Here is a 16,238-nt window from a genome sequence, read left to right on the forward strand (position 1 = left end):
ATTGCTACCAACCTGCCTTCCATTGAGGACCTGTATCCTGCACGAGTCAAAAAGAGGGCTGTGAAAATATTTACAGACCCCTCACATCCTGGACATAAATTGTTTCAACTCCTACCCTCAAAATGACACTATAGAGCACTGCACACCAGAACAACTAGACACAAGAACAGTTTTTTCCTGAATGCCATCACTCTGCTAAACAAATAATTCCCTCAACACTGTCAAACTATTTACTAAATCTGCACTACTATTAATCTCATCGTTGCTAGTATCTTTACGATTTATATTGACTGTTTCCTAATATGATTTGATTGCTTATTTGTACCCTATGACTATCATTAAGTGTTGTACCTTATGATTTTTTGACGAATGTATCTTTTCTTTTATGTACACCGAGAGTGTATGCACCAAGACATACGTTCTCAGTGTGCACAGTATTCCTTGTGTGTCCAATCACACTTGGCCAATAAAGAATTCTATTCTATTCTATTCTATTCTATTCTATTCTATTCTATTCTATTCTATTCTATTCTATTCTATTCTATTCTATTCTAATACAGATAGATAAGTTATAATGATGGGTAGTAAATTTTATATAATCAATAGTAAAGAAAATTAAAATTTAAAATAAATATTCATGTTGCTATGAATTAGAAAAAGTTATAATATTTCAACAGTGAATATATCTAACATTTGTATGTATGAGTCCTTCATAACCTAAATCTTGACATCTTCCAGAACTATGGACTGCCGACTCAACATTCTTAGTCTTATTTGCATTGTTGTTTTCTTTTCCTGTGCAGCAAACTTCCTAGACAGCAGGCCCTTGAGGAATTCTGGGAAAGGAAACATAGATGCTAGGAAAGAAGATGGGGGGAGCACAGCAGCTGCTCCTACCCAGAAGAAGCTGTGGTGTCACTGTCATCACTACTGTCCTGAAAATTCAAAAAACAACACTTGCAGGTTGGTGGGGAAATCTTCACACAAATTTACCTAATTTGCTGCATCTATGATTTAAATTGGTATCATGTCCATTTGACTTAAATGCATATAAAAGATTAAACCAAATCATGAGAAATGCATCTGTAAATGATTGCTAATTTTGCTACCCAAATAAATACTGAGATTTTAGGAACAGTAAATATCAGTTGCTAAAGAAAGGGATAATCTGATAAGGAAAATTTTGTCTAACTGTTGTTTAACTCAGGGGTCTCCAATCTTGGCAACTTTACGAGTTGTGGACTTCAACTCCCAGAATTCCTCAGCCAGCATATGGAATGTCAGAGGAATTCTGGGAGTTGGAGTCCACAACTTGTAAAGTTGCCAAGGTTGGAGACCCCAGGTTTAACTCATGTTCCTGCTTAACATATCTGATGGTGGCCTTTGTGCAGGTTATTTTTTTCTCCTCCTAAGCTCATTTTCCTATTTTGGTATTCTTTCTGGATAATGCTTTCTACATTTCTGAAAATACAGAAATATTTTCTTGGCAGAAAAAGAAAACAAATGTCTTTCCATATGGTGTTGATTCTGTTAACCTTTTAAACTTTATATTTGGTATTTGGAGTTAATACTGATTAATACATGACAAAATATTAAGTATATTTGTTCTGTGCCAACACATTTTCCTACAAGTCTTAGGCCCAGAGACACCCAAGTCATACATAGAGTTTACACTGATTTAAGGGAGAATGGCTCTTGATAGAATAAAAAGGCAAGTACATTTTAGACGCATGTTGTTTACGTTTTTCATTCAGTTAAGATGATGGCTTGAATGGCTCTCAAGTTGCCCTCCTTCTTTTCTTAACAATACACTTGCTGTCTTGGGTTACTTAAAAAAAACACCTTTGGGTTAAAAAAAAAGTCTATTGTTAAAATTACATGGTAAATCAAGGAACAAACTTCATAGTTTGAAAATATAGTTTACTCAATATTCTATAGAGGCAGAATTTAAAACACTTGTAATATTTGACTCTTTTACAGAATAATATGTTTGTACATGTAAACACTCAGTTCTTTCAAAAGACATTAGGTTGTCTGCATTGTTGAATGTGAAAATGACTTTTATAAACTCACCTTTTCAGGAACTTTTAAAAAAGTGTTCCCCTCTGTTTCTAACTTTCTTAAGAGGTTGCCCGCCTTTGTGTCATAGAAAGTGTAACTTCAGTTATTCCTTTTGTGCAACTTCACACAGATAAGGGCTGTACGGTGAAGAATGCAAACATGAAACATCTAACTGCAAATATTTACTTGAGTACATAATACACCACAATGTCTGTCCAAGTGCCACATAGTGAGGGCTGGCAATTTGAATTCTGCTTGGAGAATTTCACAAGAAGGGGACAAGATTTGTTTAAAGCATTTAATTTTAGCTCAGAATGAAACCCTCAGACTCTGGTATATTTTTAAGGCCGTGGTGTAGGGTTTCATTGTTACCTTGCATCACCACAAAGAATATGTAAATACTGTCAACCTACCTGCAGGAGGAGGAGATGGCTGAGTGCACAGGTGTGTCTGTTGGATGGATTAACAAGGACCTTTTCCTGGGAGAGGTGAAAGCTATTGAAAGCATTTCCTAAACCCGGGCTTGTAAAGGTTATGTTAACCTTCAGCCTTTGGAAACCCTAACCATCATCATGTAAACGTCCTGCACCTGGGAAGTTCCAAACGCACATTTATTTTCCTAGCTCTTTAGGAACAACTTTCTGTAATAAAAACTTGGATGTTGTCAAAGCACTCACACATCTCTTTAAAAGCATTGAATTGTGAATAATTCCAGCCAAGCGAATGATCATTTTAGGGAGCTGGCCATGTTTAAAAACATGATGCTTATCTGAGATGCTGAATTTGAGACATCTTCTTAAAGATGCTTATAAAAAGTAGCCAACAACAACTGTCCTCACAGAGTTAAGTGTGCTTTTCATCTTGAAGCAGCTCTATATTTAAAAAATTGAAAGGAAAGGAATTTAGGAAATGTTGACATAGCCCCATAATTATAAAGGCACTTTTGAGCAAGGAAAAAAATATGTTTATCAATTTTAAAAACTGGCATGTTTTGTCCTCATAATAAGAAAGAGCAGTTGTGTAATTTATTTCTGTCAAAAATGTTTTAGTCACTATCCTTTTGTTAAAAACAATCTAAATATAAAAAGCACGGATTTAAAATACCTTGCTTCTACAGTTAGTCCCCACTTAATGGATACAGTTGGGAAACCTCATGTGACTGTGACATCATTTTCTCTGCACTCATAAAGTCAATCTTTAAGCAAGACATCATATGACAGGAATTTGTGATTTCACTGCCAACTTCATTGATTTGCTTCATCTGAATCCAGCTGTGAAGTGTACAAATAGTGATCAATGACCATGGGATGCTGCAATGGTAAAGTTATTTTCTCAGCACTATTGTAACTTCAAATGGTCACTAAACAGGGCAGTTGTTAAGCAAGGACTATCTGTATTTGTTTATAAGTTAACCAAAAAGTTAACTTCTTCATACAGAAGTTTTATTTCTTTATTAGTTTAGTCCCACCTATATTGTTTTTACAAATGACATGTTCACTACTCCTCTTATTTTTCCCACAACAACAATCCTGTGGGTTGGGCTAAGAGTTATTATTTGCTCTTATTAGTCAGTGAGGGAAATGGAATATTAGATTTTTAAAAAATCTCATTTTGGATAATCTAATTAAATGCTCTGGGATTCGAATCTACTACTTTCATTGATTTATTTAATTGCCCAGTCAAAGACTTAACTGGATCTTTAGGTATTTACAAATAAAAAGAGAAAGTGGTATTTGTGGTGTTTTAAAGAAAAAGAGAAGAGAAAGTATAGTAGATAAATCCAGATTAAATTGAAGATTTTTGTCATCTTAATTGACAAGGGTCCTTATTTTGTAAAATTAAGAGTGTATATTTTATAAAACCTCAGATGCTGAGCTATTTTACCTGGGCTCTTGTTAACTATTTTATATGTTTAGTAAATTTATACAGTCGTCCATCTCACATAAAGTGACTCTGGGAGGCTTAGAAGCAAAATAACAAAACCATATCACAATATAAAAAAAAATCAGGCATAAATAAGAAAAATAAAAGAAAAACATAACGGATAAAGCAAAAGAAGAGTAGAACCTCATGATCCAGAAATGGGCACATGAAATTCTGCAGGCCCTGTTAGCCATGATTTTCACCTGTTCCTTAAACAGGGATAGATCCACCTGTCTGGTATTACCATTTCTTTTCTGAAAAGAGCTTTTTGAGGTACCTTTTTAGAGAACCCATTTTTATATCTGTTCCAAACTCTTGGGACTGCAGGTCTAACAAACTGATTCTTAAAATCAACATTTATTTTTACCTTAACATTTACCTTACCATAAGTAGGCTTGCTGTCTTAATCATAGTTCATGACTGTCTAATTCAAATAATCTCTTGTTTTACAGAATCACTCATCCAGATCAAACAGCAGGCATCAAAGTAAAATTTCAAATCTAGTAAACTCAAACTTTCTCTTTCTTTAGCATCTTGCAGGTTTATATCTAATTATTGGGGGAGGGGGTTTCCTGTGCCGTATAAATGTAGAAATATCCTTTTGCCATTGTTGAAATGGACTGTCAGTTGTTAATATTGGTAAACTCTGAAATAAAAATAACATCTTTGGTAAAATATTCATCTTATTTACATAGATTCTGTCCAATGAGGATAATTGCAAGTTATCTCATGTTTAATATCATTCCATGCAGCTACAAAATTGTTTTGAAACAATTTAGAATTTATATTCATCAATATAATCCCAAAATATTTAACCCTTTTCTCCAACTTGAACCCACTTTCTGCTTTTTTATATGCCCAAAATAAAGAACTTATCTTCTCTGTCCTATTGATTTCTTTGTCTATACTAGACAGAAGACATGTGACCCAGTAATAAACCATACATGTTAATTTATATACAAGGAATTTTTTGACACAATGGGCTTCTTTCATATGGATTTTGTAGCCTTCAAAGTGGCTACAAAGCCTTTCAGTAGTGAAATCTATTTACCATAGATTTCATTATTCTAACTTGGGTGTATTGATTTAGTAGATTTATTGCACTTTAAGAGAGTAATTTCTCGTGCCAAATATATATGTAAGTAGTGTTGTAAGGGCTTCTCAGTTTAGAAGGATTGTGTCTAATCCAAAACAAGTTTTAAACTGAATTTAGGTCTTATTCACAGACTTCTGAGATAAATGGTATAAACATTTCTTCAGGGCATAGTTCCGTTTAAATGTAATCACTAACAAATTAAACTTCTTTTACTTTAGGCAATATATATATTTCTGAAAATTAAAGCAAGGATGTTTAGCATCTTATAGTTACAAATTATCATACCATATCCAGGAGCTATGTGGTATGTTTGAAGAATATGTATATATTGAAATATATGGTATTTAAAGCCTATATCAGTAGTAGTGTATCTGTTGCACGTGGCTAAAATTTCAGTAGCTTGCAGCAGCTGCCCACTTTAGATTCTGCTTCACTCAGTCCCAAAGATTCCTATGAAAAAGAGACTGCAAAGTTTTCAAAATGTGTCTCCAGGAGGATGAAGTTTCAATTTGCTTGATGGGGGTCAGTGCAGAAAAGAAGGGTGAGCTTTGAAAATCTTTGCTTGAAGTGGAAACCAGTTGTTGGAAAAAAAGGAGAAAAGGCATGGAGTGGGGAGTGGGGGGAGGAAAGAAGAAAGAGCAAAAACAGATGGCAGAGAGAGAAGGCGAGAACAAAAGAAAAAAAGTGGACTAAATAGAGAGAAATGACAGTAATTTTATTGTTTCAAGGTTCTCTGTGTTACTCAAAGTGATTCCATTTGAAAAAGTTCTCTTTCCAACCACAGCGTGGAAAAGAATCATATATGTTGTCCTCTGGGGATCAGAATTGAAAATCCTTTGGAGATTTTTAAAAAATTATCTTCCGAATTCTTTCATCATGATCAATATTTAAGATATTACAACTTGTTGAATGGAAACAGGATAATGATGCTGGTTAAACAGCTGCAAAGCCTCTGGGTTATGTCCCCCCTTTCTTATATTTAGTTAACATTTTTAGTTAAAATCACACCATGGGCTAGGTAATCTTTAATTAAAACTTTGCCTTTTATTTTCAGGGTCTGTCAGTAATTCTATTACATGTTTTATTATTTTTCCCCCAGTTGTTTACTTTGGCAATTAAAAAATTACTATTGACCATAGAACACAATATACACAATATATTTCATTTCTGCTTTCTTAGTTGTTCTATGCAACGCAAGACTGTAAAATAGTAATAAACCGGTTTCCATTCAGTCTTGATTGTATGTGTGCACACTTGAACATGTATACATCAATGCTAAAATATGTCAATATTTTAAAAAAAAACAAACCAGGAATATTTGAGTTCAGCTGGTAAGTCATGATTAAGTTATTCTTTTTTTGGTTATTCGTCTTGTCTTACTTTGTTTTCATATTGTAGATTGTTGGAAACCTTTAAAAAAAATCTCAGTTTCCTTATTTTGACTTTGTAGAGCATCCTAGTTTTTAATAAGATTAGAATGACAACACAAAAGTTCGTCTCCTGAGGAAAGGAAGTGCCTGGGTGGGTATTTATTTGCTTTCAGTTCATGGATCCCTGATTAATACCTGAACTGGCTCAGTTAGTGCCTCTTTCTAATGTAATTAAATGTTGTATCTTTCATCCTGAATTCCAGGACAGTCATAACAACATATTAAAAATCAGACTGTTTGCCAAAAAACCAGTGATGCTACTTCCTCACACTTGGAAGCAGGAAACAGTATTGTAGCGCTGTAGTATAAAACATATTGTAAGCTTAACATAAACTGGGGGGAAAAAATCCTCCACCAAAAAGATGTTTTAAAAAAATGAATATCGGAGCCCCGTGTAGTTTGCCTAATTGTACAGTTTATTGAAACCCAAACATTTTGGCTCTCCATTCATCACGTTTGCTCTGTGATAGGCAGTTCTGGCTGGAGATATGCCAATTCTTCCTTAGTGAACAGTCTAAATTGGAAAGTTGATTTTCCTTGCTCTGATAAAGTTGGCTGTGGTTTTTTGCAACATTCTCTGCCAAAGTTAAGGATGATGTGAACAAACCGTAGCATGACCCAACTTGTGCATTGCTCTACCTCTTTCTGATCCGTTTTCCCGGCAGTCCCCAGAGAAATAGGAACGAGAAGTCACTAACAGAAAGCTCATACTAACAGTTTGTCAAATAATTGAATATAGTAATAATCATTAGAAGTCAACAAATGCTGCACATTTGGTCTTCCTTACTCTTTTCTAGTCAAACACCAGTGGAAAATAACTCCCAAATAACAGAAGTACCAGATTTTTGGACAAAAAGCGATTTTCTGCAAAGAATGGCTAACCACAGAGCATCATGCTGTTTGGTTTTTAACAAACGTTTACTGCAGTTAATTGAATGATTTCCAGGTTAAGATGCTTCTGAATTATGAACAACGCTTATGAGAATCATGAATATTAAAGGCTAAATGAAACATCTTTGTCTTTTTCTTGTATTCAGCACGGATGGCTATTGTTTTGCAATGGTGGAAGATGAAGATACGGGAGGACAGAGTTTTACTACAGGCTGCATAGGTTTAGAAGGTTCTGACTTCCAATGCCGAGTAAGAAGATGTTTTGAACTCAACCTGAACTTTCAGAATCGATCTGAATATTGTCGGGAATTAAAATATTAATGTTTTCCATTATTTTTACAAGGTCAAAGAAACAAATTGAGAATGTTATTGCCATTAATATGATCAGCAGAAATATTCTGTTGTGTTTGACCAACAATGCTAAGGAAAGACCAGCTCAGAATTGTAAAAGTAGAAAACTTGAATACAGTAGTCCTCGATTTATGACCAAAATTTCCGTTGCTAAGCAAGACAGTTGTTAAGTGAATTTTGCCCCATTTTACAACCTTTCTTGACATAGTTATTAAATGAATCACTGCCGTTGTTAAGTTAGTAACATGGTTGTTAAGTAAATCTGGCTTCCCCATTGACTTTGCTTGTCAGAAGGTTGGAAAAGGCGATAAAGACACTGCAACTGAAGACAGTTGCCAAGCATCTGAATTTTGGTCATGTGACCACGGAATTGTAAATGTGAAAAATGGTCATGAGTCATTTTTTTCAGTGCCATTTTAATTTCAGTCACTAAGCAAATGGACCTTAACGTATATCCACAATTGGAGCTGGAATTTCTACCCTAAGTTGTCGCAGTTGTAACTCGAGTCGGATCCAGTTTTACAATTTTTGTCACTCGTTAAACAAATCCAACTTCTCCAAGGTTTTTGCTGGAAATTGGCAAAACAGGGTAGCAAATCACCAGCAGGTAGCTGCAATACATTGCATCTGGCTCTAAATGCCAATTTTGTCATTAGTAAAGTCTTCACTATATTGGGGCCCTTGGTTTTTAATACAAACTCAAATCCTAATTTGTGTGTGTTTTTTTTTTAACATTTTCTCATAATTGGAATTAAACTGCACATGTTAAAAAATATCCAAAAGAGTTTGATAATGATAAGCATTGCATCTATATTGAAATAGTTGCACTCTTAATTTTTTTAAGACAAGCACCTTGAACTGTTTGCATGTACACACTTTTTCTTTATGTTTCTCTTTATAGTTTAAAATTGTGATGAACTGTTTCATAGCTATTTTATATAAATCTTATCTATAATTATTACAGGACACTCCATTATCTCAACCAAGGAGATTAATTGCATGCTGCACAGATCAGGATTTCTGTAATAAAGATCTTCACCCTACTCTGCCACCATTAGAACACCCAGGTAACAAAGATTACTAAATCCTAATATCTAACACATATCTATTTTGAAAAAGACTATGTAAGTTTGTCAATGATGATAGGACAATGTAAGGATTTTGTATGCTGCCCTTTTTCATTCAACCTAAGATGATATCCTAAATAGTCTGCTCCTCTGAAATCAGAAAAACTTACCTAATAACATAGCCTCACTAGAACCTGTGACTAAAGTCTAAAAGCAACCATAGCAATCTTTGTCTAAGTCCGTGATGGCGAACCTGTGGCACGCGGAGCCATATTGGTGGGCACGCAAGCGTTGCCCTAGCTCAGCTCCAGCATGCATGCACACGCTGGCCAGCTGATTTTTTGGCCTTCTGGGCCACCAGAAGTCGTCAAACAGGCTGTTTCCGGCCTCCATAGGGCCTCCGGTGGGGTGGGGAAGGCTGTTTTTGCCCTCCCCAGGCTCCTAGAAAGCCTCTTGAGCCTGGGCAGGGCAAAAAAAACCAGGCCTACCATGCCCACCGTGCCATCACATGCCAAAAGCAGGGGACCATGGGGGGGTCACATGTGCATGCACGGGGGGCAGGGCACATAGAATTATGGGTGTGGGCACGTGCGCTTGCAACTATCCTGTACTCCCCCAGTTTTTGGCACGCGATGGCAAAAAGGTTAGCCATCACTGGTCTAAGTTATAAGTATAATGGTATGACATAACATTACATAAAATATGATACAGGTAGTCCTTGACTACGACCAGATTTGAGCTCAAATTTCTGTTGCTAAGCGACAAAGTTATTAAGTGAGTTTTGGTCCAGTTTACAACTTTTCTTCCCACAGTTGTTAAGTGAGTCACTGCTGTTATTAAGTTAGTAATATGGTTATAGAGTGAATCTGGCTTCCAGATTAATTTTGCTTGTCAGAAAGTCGCAAAAGGTGATCAAATAACCCTAGGATACTGCAGCTGTTACTAATAGGAGCCAGTGACCAACTGTCCAAATTTTAATCACGTGACCATGGGGATGGTCATAAGTGTGAAAAAAGGTCATTAAAAGGTCATTACTTTTTTCAGTGCTGTTGTAACTTTGAATGATCACTAAACAAAAGGTTATAATTCGAGGGCTACTTGCAATGTCTAAAATTACAAAAGTGATAATAATTTATGTGGGTGATAACATCTAAAATTGCAGAAAAGTTAATAATAGTTGAAATAACATAAATATATATCTATGTAGCAGGAGCTTGACCTTACAAAGTGCAAAACCTATCCACTATAGTAAAAGGCAATTAATTTCTAAGCAGCTTCAGAGCTGAGTCAGAGCAATAAAAGAGCAAATGTCTCTATGAAAGGAGCAACAAAGAACATATTCTGTGGTTTCTACCTATCCACAATCACAGAAGCAGACTTGATGTCACAGCTCTTTAGCTCATTGTGCTCTTTATGAAGTGATATTTGTTTTTCAAGAAATCTACAATGTGCTGAGAAGTAATGGCAATGGCACTTAGACTTATATACTGCTTCACCGAGCTTTCCAGCCATCTCTAAGCAATTTATAGAGTCAATATATTGCTCCCAACAATCTGGTCCTCATTTTACCCAACCTCGGAAGGATGGAAGGCTGAGTCAACCTTGAACCGGTGAGAATCGAACTGCCGAACTGCTGGCAGTCAGCAGAAATAGCCTGAAGTACATGGCTCAAGTAAGAAGAGCACCTGGAAATTTTACCAAACCTTTGAACAGTTTTGATTTATCAATTGTCAGCTGTCCAAAATTCTTAAATTCATTATTCTGAAAATCAAAAATTTAAATCCCCAGCTCAATATTTTTCTTTAAAGGGAAACAGCCTGACCAAAATCGATTTCCATTTTTCACTTGTCATTGGAAAAATAGTTGTTTCTGATTCGGAAAGCTTATGACCCATGGTCATATCTCAAGGAAAAGCACAGTCTAAAGAAATTCTAGTAGTAGGTTCCTTAAACTACAAATTAACTCAGATACAGAAGAGATGGTAGGAAAAATAAAAATGCTGTACTTTCCATGTGCTAGCAATGGAAACGATCATTTTCTAAATATGAAAGAAATGTGTATACACGGATATGTCAGAGTGAAAGCTAACCAAACAAAGGCCAAAAAAAAAAAAAGTCTTAATTTACTGGAAACAAGATAAAAACAGAACATTCACCCCCACCCAATGTTCCTCATTTTAAACAGCTTTCCTACGCAGTAAAATGAAATGTCTTTGTAAGAACAAGAAGACCCTATAATGGTTAGGCAGGATGCTTATTAGACAAGCAGGAAAAAACAGTTAATTCCCATTATAACTTTGGAAAGAATAAAAATATTGGAAGTGAAAAAAGCAGGTTTCAGGCAGAACAGATAAAAAAAATGTCTTTACTGATTTTATGCTCTTGCAAACAGAAATGGTGGTGCCACTATGTCTGGGTCTCAGGCTGGCGATGAAATAAGTGGGGACACGAAATTGAGTTTGATAGGCTTTCATCGCACAGTTAGACTGCAACCATAGTAAACCTGAATGCTTCTAGTTTGTGAATGGAGAAAATTAGTTGGAAAAGATTAGGTATTTCCGAAATGTAGAGGGGTCTCTAGATACATTTTTACAGGAGGTTGTATAGAATCTATCTCAGAAATATTCAAACTGCCTTCAAGGAGAGGCATGGCAAATGGAAGACATTTCTCTGAAAGCAGAGCTGATAACTGTAGCAAGGACCAAACAAACCAGGGAATAAACTGATTCTCAAAGCCTCTCCGGAAAAGAGAGGACATGAGATGACCCACATATACTCTACATCAGGGGTGCTATTCAGCAGGTTCTGATAGGTTCTAGAGAACCGGTAGCGGAAATTTTGAGTAGTTCAGAGAACTGGCAAATACCACTTGTGGTTGGCCCCAGAGTGGGGTGGGAATGGAGGTTTTGCAGTATCCTTTCCCTGGAGTGGGGCGGGAATGGAGATTTTGTAGTATCCTTCCTCTGCTATGCCCACCAAGCCATGCCCACAGAACCGGTAGTAAAAAAATATTTGCTACATGGCTGCTTCTCTTTAGGACAGCGGTCCCCAACCCCCAAGCTGTGGCCCACTACTGGGCCACGGCCTATTCAGAACTGGGCTACGTGAGCAACGAGCCGGTGTGCACATGCCCGCAGCTTGACTTGTGTGAACAGTGGGCCAGTGTGTACATGTGCACAGCTCATTTTGTGCAAGCTCTAGGACACTGCAGGATAGTAGTCTTTCATGGGTTTGAGTGCCAGGAGATATAGGAATGTAGTCTTCGACTTACAACCTTGATTTACAATTGGGACCAGAATTTTCATTGTTAAGCAAAGCAGCGGTTAAGTGAGTTCTGCCCAATTTTACGACTTTTTTTTTATTCTTGCTATGGACACTAAAAGTATTTTTTCACATGGTAAGAAATTTCAAAATCATCAGCCTTGTTTGGTCTCTACGCTAATAGTAGATACTATAAAATGAAAACATTAAACCTGATGCAAACTGAAGATAGATTCCTTGTCTGCCTCTCCCATTAGAGGCAAACCAGAAAGGAAATGTTGTTCGGGGGGCCAAAATAGAAGATGAAATCAGAGCTTGGAAGTAAACGTGCTTAATAAGAAAGCTAAGAGTCCCTTAGGCACCTCCTTGTTGTATCATGCTGGTAGATCCGAAATACAATAGCCGTATTCCAAGACTGATCAATAAGGATAGAGGACTTGCAGCTTATGGTGTTATTTCTCTTCATCTTGTCTTGCTCTATAGAACACCAAAAGAGATCCTCTTACTCTCAAACAGCCAGATGCATGCTGGATCAGTTTGCAGTTCACAGATAAAGAAATGTATACTTGAAATGGAGACCATAATCCCCTAAAGTCTTATTCATATTTGTGATGGTGGCTATTAGAGATACATAAATCACAGTAAATCTTTTTTGCTGCTACTATATTAATTGGACAGTACTTCAGGATGAAATATTCTTTCTGCCTAATTTTCCCACATCCCAACATTTCCTAATAAAAAAGCATAAATTTTCATAGTTGCTAATAACAATTACACTAGAAACATTTACAAATGTCATGATTTATTGTGTGGATGTTCTGATGTAACTTTCATAAAAACATGTTTCTAATTTTTAAGCTACGTTTTGATCAGTCCTTTATGATGTTGTTTATTTGCAGACTCTGCTAATATTCAGCCCTGGAAATCCCACTGCTGATACGTTTGATTTTTTATGCATTTCTTTGTTAAATTTATGTGCCACTAAATCCGTGTAGAGTCAAGGTTTCTTATGGAAAAATGTTAATGGTGGTAGAAAGTTAGAATAGAATATGATCGAATTTGTAAACTTTTAACTTCCACTCATTTTTTTCTAGAGATAAGTTGCCTATCTCACAATGTGTATATTTGATAATTACACAATACTATGATGGTAGTATTGCAGATTCGTGGAAGTGATGGTAAAGTATTTTACCATGCATACTTTACGGTCACTTCTGCATTAGCGACTATCTCAGAATTGTGCAATACTCAAACTATTAAAAAAGAAGAACAGATTTCCTTGTAATTAACAAGGAAATCTGAATTTAAAAGTGATTCAGCCTATTACAAAACTGTGGTTGAATCCAAAAAGTTCAGGACAGACATATTTTTGAACCAATGTGATTTTGTTCCAGCTCCTATTCTGAATAGCAATGGGTAATGTGAGAAACTTTATAAGTTACATCCGGGTACTTCAATTTTTAATGTCATCACTGCCTTGATTTTATCATTCCCTCCTGTGTGGGGCTCATAAAACCGTGCGAACTGAAGTTAAATATGATAAGTAACATTATCTCTGATTGATAAAAGCTTTTGTTTTCTTATTTAAGCTTTTTCAAAGGGAAATGTTCACCAGAAGGCTCTGCTAATTTCAGTGATTGTCTGTAGCGTACTCTTGGTGTGCATCATCATATTCTGTTACTTCAGGTATGTCTGGAAAAGAAAATCATACTTTCTTCCTTAACTGTTTCTTTACAGCACAATTTGACATGAACAATCATTTTAATGTGTTCTAATTTCTTGGGTTTGTATGATGATTGAGAGAACAATTTGTTTTTAATAATACTTTTGACATGGCTTCGTCAGTCAGAATAATTCCAAAAGTATTTGATATTCAGGCATAGATTGAAATGTCGAAAATGTTCAGATTTATCTGTTAAACTTGATTAGACATCAAATTGTAATTTTCTTTTGGTTAATGATGAATTTTAAAAGTTTTATTACTTTTCCGGTTTGTGCCAGAGTTTAAATAAACATTGCGGAATTGTTTTGTGAATTAGGCTCATGGAAATAATACTCTAGCATACAGTGGGTTCTACTCAAAGGGATCTTTCATAAAATTAATTTTTCTACCGTATTTCCCTGAAAATAAGACATCGCCTGATAATAAGCCCAATCGGGCTTTTTAGCGCATGTGCTAAAATAAGCCCCCCTCCCCGAAAATAAGCCCTCCCTGAAAATATTTAAATGCATGTGTAATCAGTCCCTGCCATTTCCTCTGGTTAGAGTTAGGGAGACAGAGCTGGAAATCAGGTAAGACGGCAAGAGGAGCCCCATCTTGCTTCATGCGCCCCAAAATAATAAGACCTCTCCGAAAATAAGGCCAAGCGTTTATTTCAGGGTTCAAAAAAATATAAGACAAGGTCTTATTTTTGGGGAAACACAGTATATGTTTATTAGCTGACATGCTTAGAGGCATATATCCCATTATATATGATTTGAGATTTACTTAAGTACTTGTATGACACACACCCGGACCACCCCAATGATGCCCTTAAAGTGATGTCCCAGTGCCTGGAGGCTGTACGGATCTGGATGGGGAGGAACAGACTCAGGCTCAACCCATCCAAGACCGAGTGGCTGTGGTTTCCGACGTCCCGATATAGTCAATTGGTGCCATCACTGACTATTGGGGATGAGTCATTGCCCCCCACGGAGAGGGTTCGCAACTTAGGCGTCCTCTTGGACTCACGGCTGTCTTTAGAAGAACACTTGACAGCTGTGGCCGGGAGGTCTTTTTATCATGTTCGCCTGATTCGCCAGTTGCGTCCCTTTCTGGATCGGGACTCGTTAAAAACGGTCACTCATGCCCTCGTCACTTCACGCCTGGACTACTGTAATGCTCTCTACATGGGGCTCCCCTTGAAGAGCACCCGGAGGCTCCAGCTGGTCCAGAATGCGGCCGCGCGGGTAGTTATGGGAGCAGCATGGCGCTCCCATGTGGCTCCCCTCCTGCGCGAGCTGCACTGGCTCCCTGTGGTCTTCCGGGTGCGCTTCAAGGTCTTAGTTACCACCTTTAGAGCGCTCCATGGCTTAGGACCGGGGTACTTACGAGACCGCCTTCTGCCACCAATAGCCTCTCACCGCCCAGTACGCTCCCATAGAGAGGGGCTTCTCAGGGTGCCGTCAGCCAAACAATGTCGACTGGCGGCCCCCAGGGGGAGAGCCTTTTCTGTGGGGGCACCCACCATCTGGAACGAACTCCCCCCAGAGATACAGAAGATTCCGGATCTGCGCACTTTCCGCCGTGCCCTCAAAACATTCCTGTTTCAGCAGGCCGGCCTGGGCTAACTTTCCCTTTATATTGCTTTTTGATTTTATTTTAAACTGGGTTGTCTTGAATTATCTAGGACCAGAATGTTTAGTATATTTTAATTGGTTTTTTATTATTAACGTTTGTATTACATGTATTTTTATCGTTCGCTGTTCACCGCCCTGAGTCCCTTAGGAATAGGGCAGTATATAAATTTAATAAATAAATAAATAAATAAATAAATAAATAAATATTGGGACATCCTGGTTGAACTTTGCTTCTTTTCTTGGATATATGCCACTATGCCTCATGGTCTTGGGAAACATATTTTGGATTTAAGAAGGTGCTAGCAGATGTACCATATTTGCCCATAGGTAATTCAGATCACCCTTTTTCCTATTGAATTTGGGTCATTGTACATTCTTAATGCTTAAGTCTTTGTGATTTCTGTTTTTTCTTTCTTTCTGAGTAACACAGTGTCTTAGAAAAAGAGGCTGGCCAGCCTTTCTTTCTTTCTTTCTTTCTTTCTTTCTTTCTTCCTTCCTTCCTTCCTTCCTTCCTTCCTTCCTTCCTTCCTTCCTTCCTTCCTTCCTTCTTTCCTTCCTTCCCATGGTTTACAATAACTCATAGAGCAAGTACATCTATCCAAGAGACAAAACCCTTATCAAGTTGTGTATATCTACCATTAGCATGTATGTGTATAATTAGCATCATTCCCAAATCATCTTGGATAAGGCAGTGACAAATAAAGTAGCATAAGCTCTGTTGGATATTACCAAGAAGGTTATGTTTTCTGAACACACTTTCTCAACCTGGGGACCCTTAGGACATGTGGACTTCAGTTCCCCAGGTAGCACAACCACTGCT

At 37.0% G+C, this 16,238-nt stretch overlaps 1 protein-coding gene across 6 annotated transcripts in view; it reads left to right on the top strand.

The window, feature by feature from the left end:
* BMPR1B (bone morphogenetic protein receptor type 1B) overlaps window positions 1–16,238 on the top strand; it is a 203,646-nt gene that overhangs the window by 163,343 nt on the left and 24,065 nt on the right. For all 6 annotated transcript variants that reach the window (XM_034440501.3, XM_087875291.1, XM_034440503.3 and 3 more), the window contains 4 exons: window positions 804–963; window positions 7,548–7,650; window positions 8,717–8,819; window positions 13,669–13,765. In XM_034440501.3, the coding sequence (XP_034296392.1) occupies window positions 804–963; window positions 7,548–7,650; window positions 8,717–8,819; window positions 13,669–13,765 (463 nt within the window). The remainder of the gene's footprint in view (window positions 1–803; window positions 964–7,547; window positions 7,651–8,716; window positions 8,820–13,668; window positions 13,766–16,238) is intronic.

This window comes from Pantherophis guttatus, chromosome 8 (assembly GCF_059756535.1).
Source record: "Pantherophis guttatus breed Tessera chromosome 8, ASM5975653v1, whole genome shotgun sequence".
Lineage (NCBI taxonomy): Eukaryota > Metazoa > Chordata > Lepidosauria > Squamata > Colubridae > Pantherophis > Pantherophis guttatus.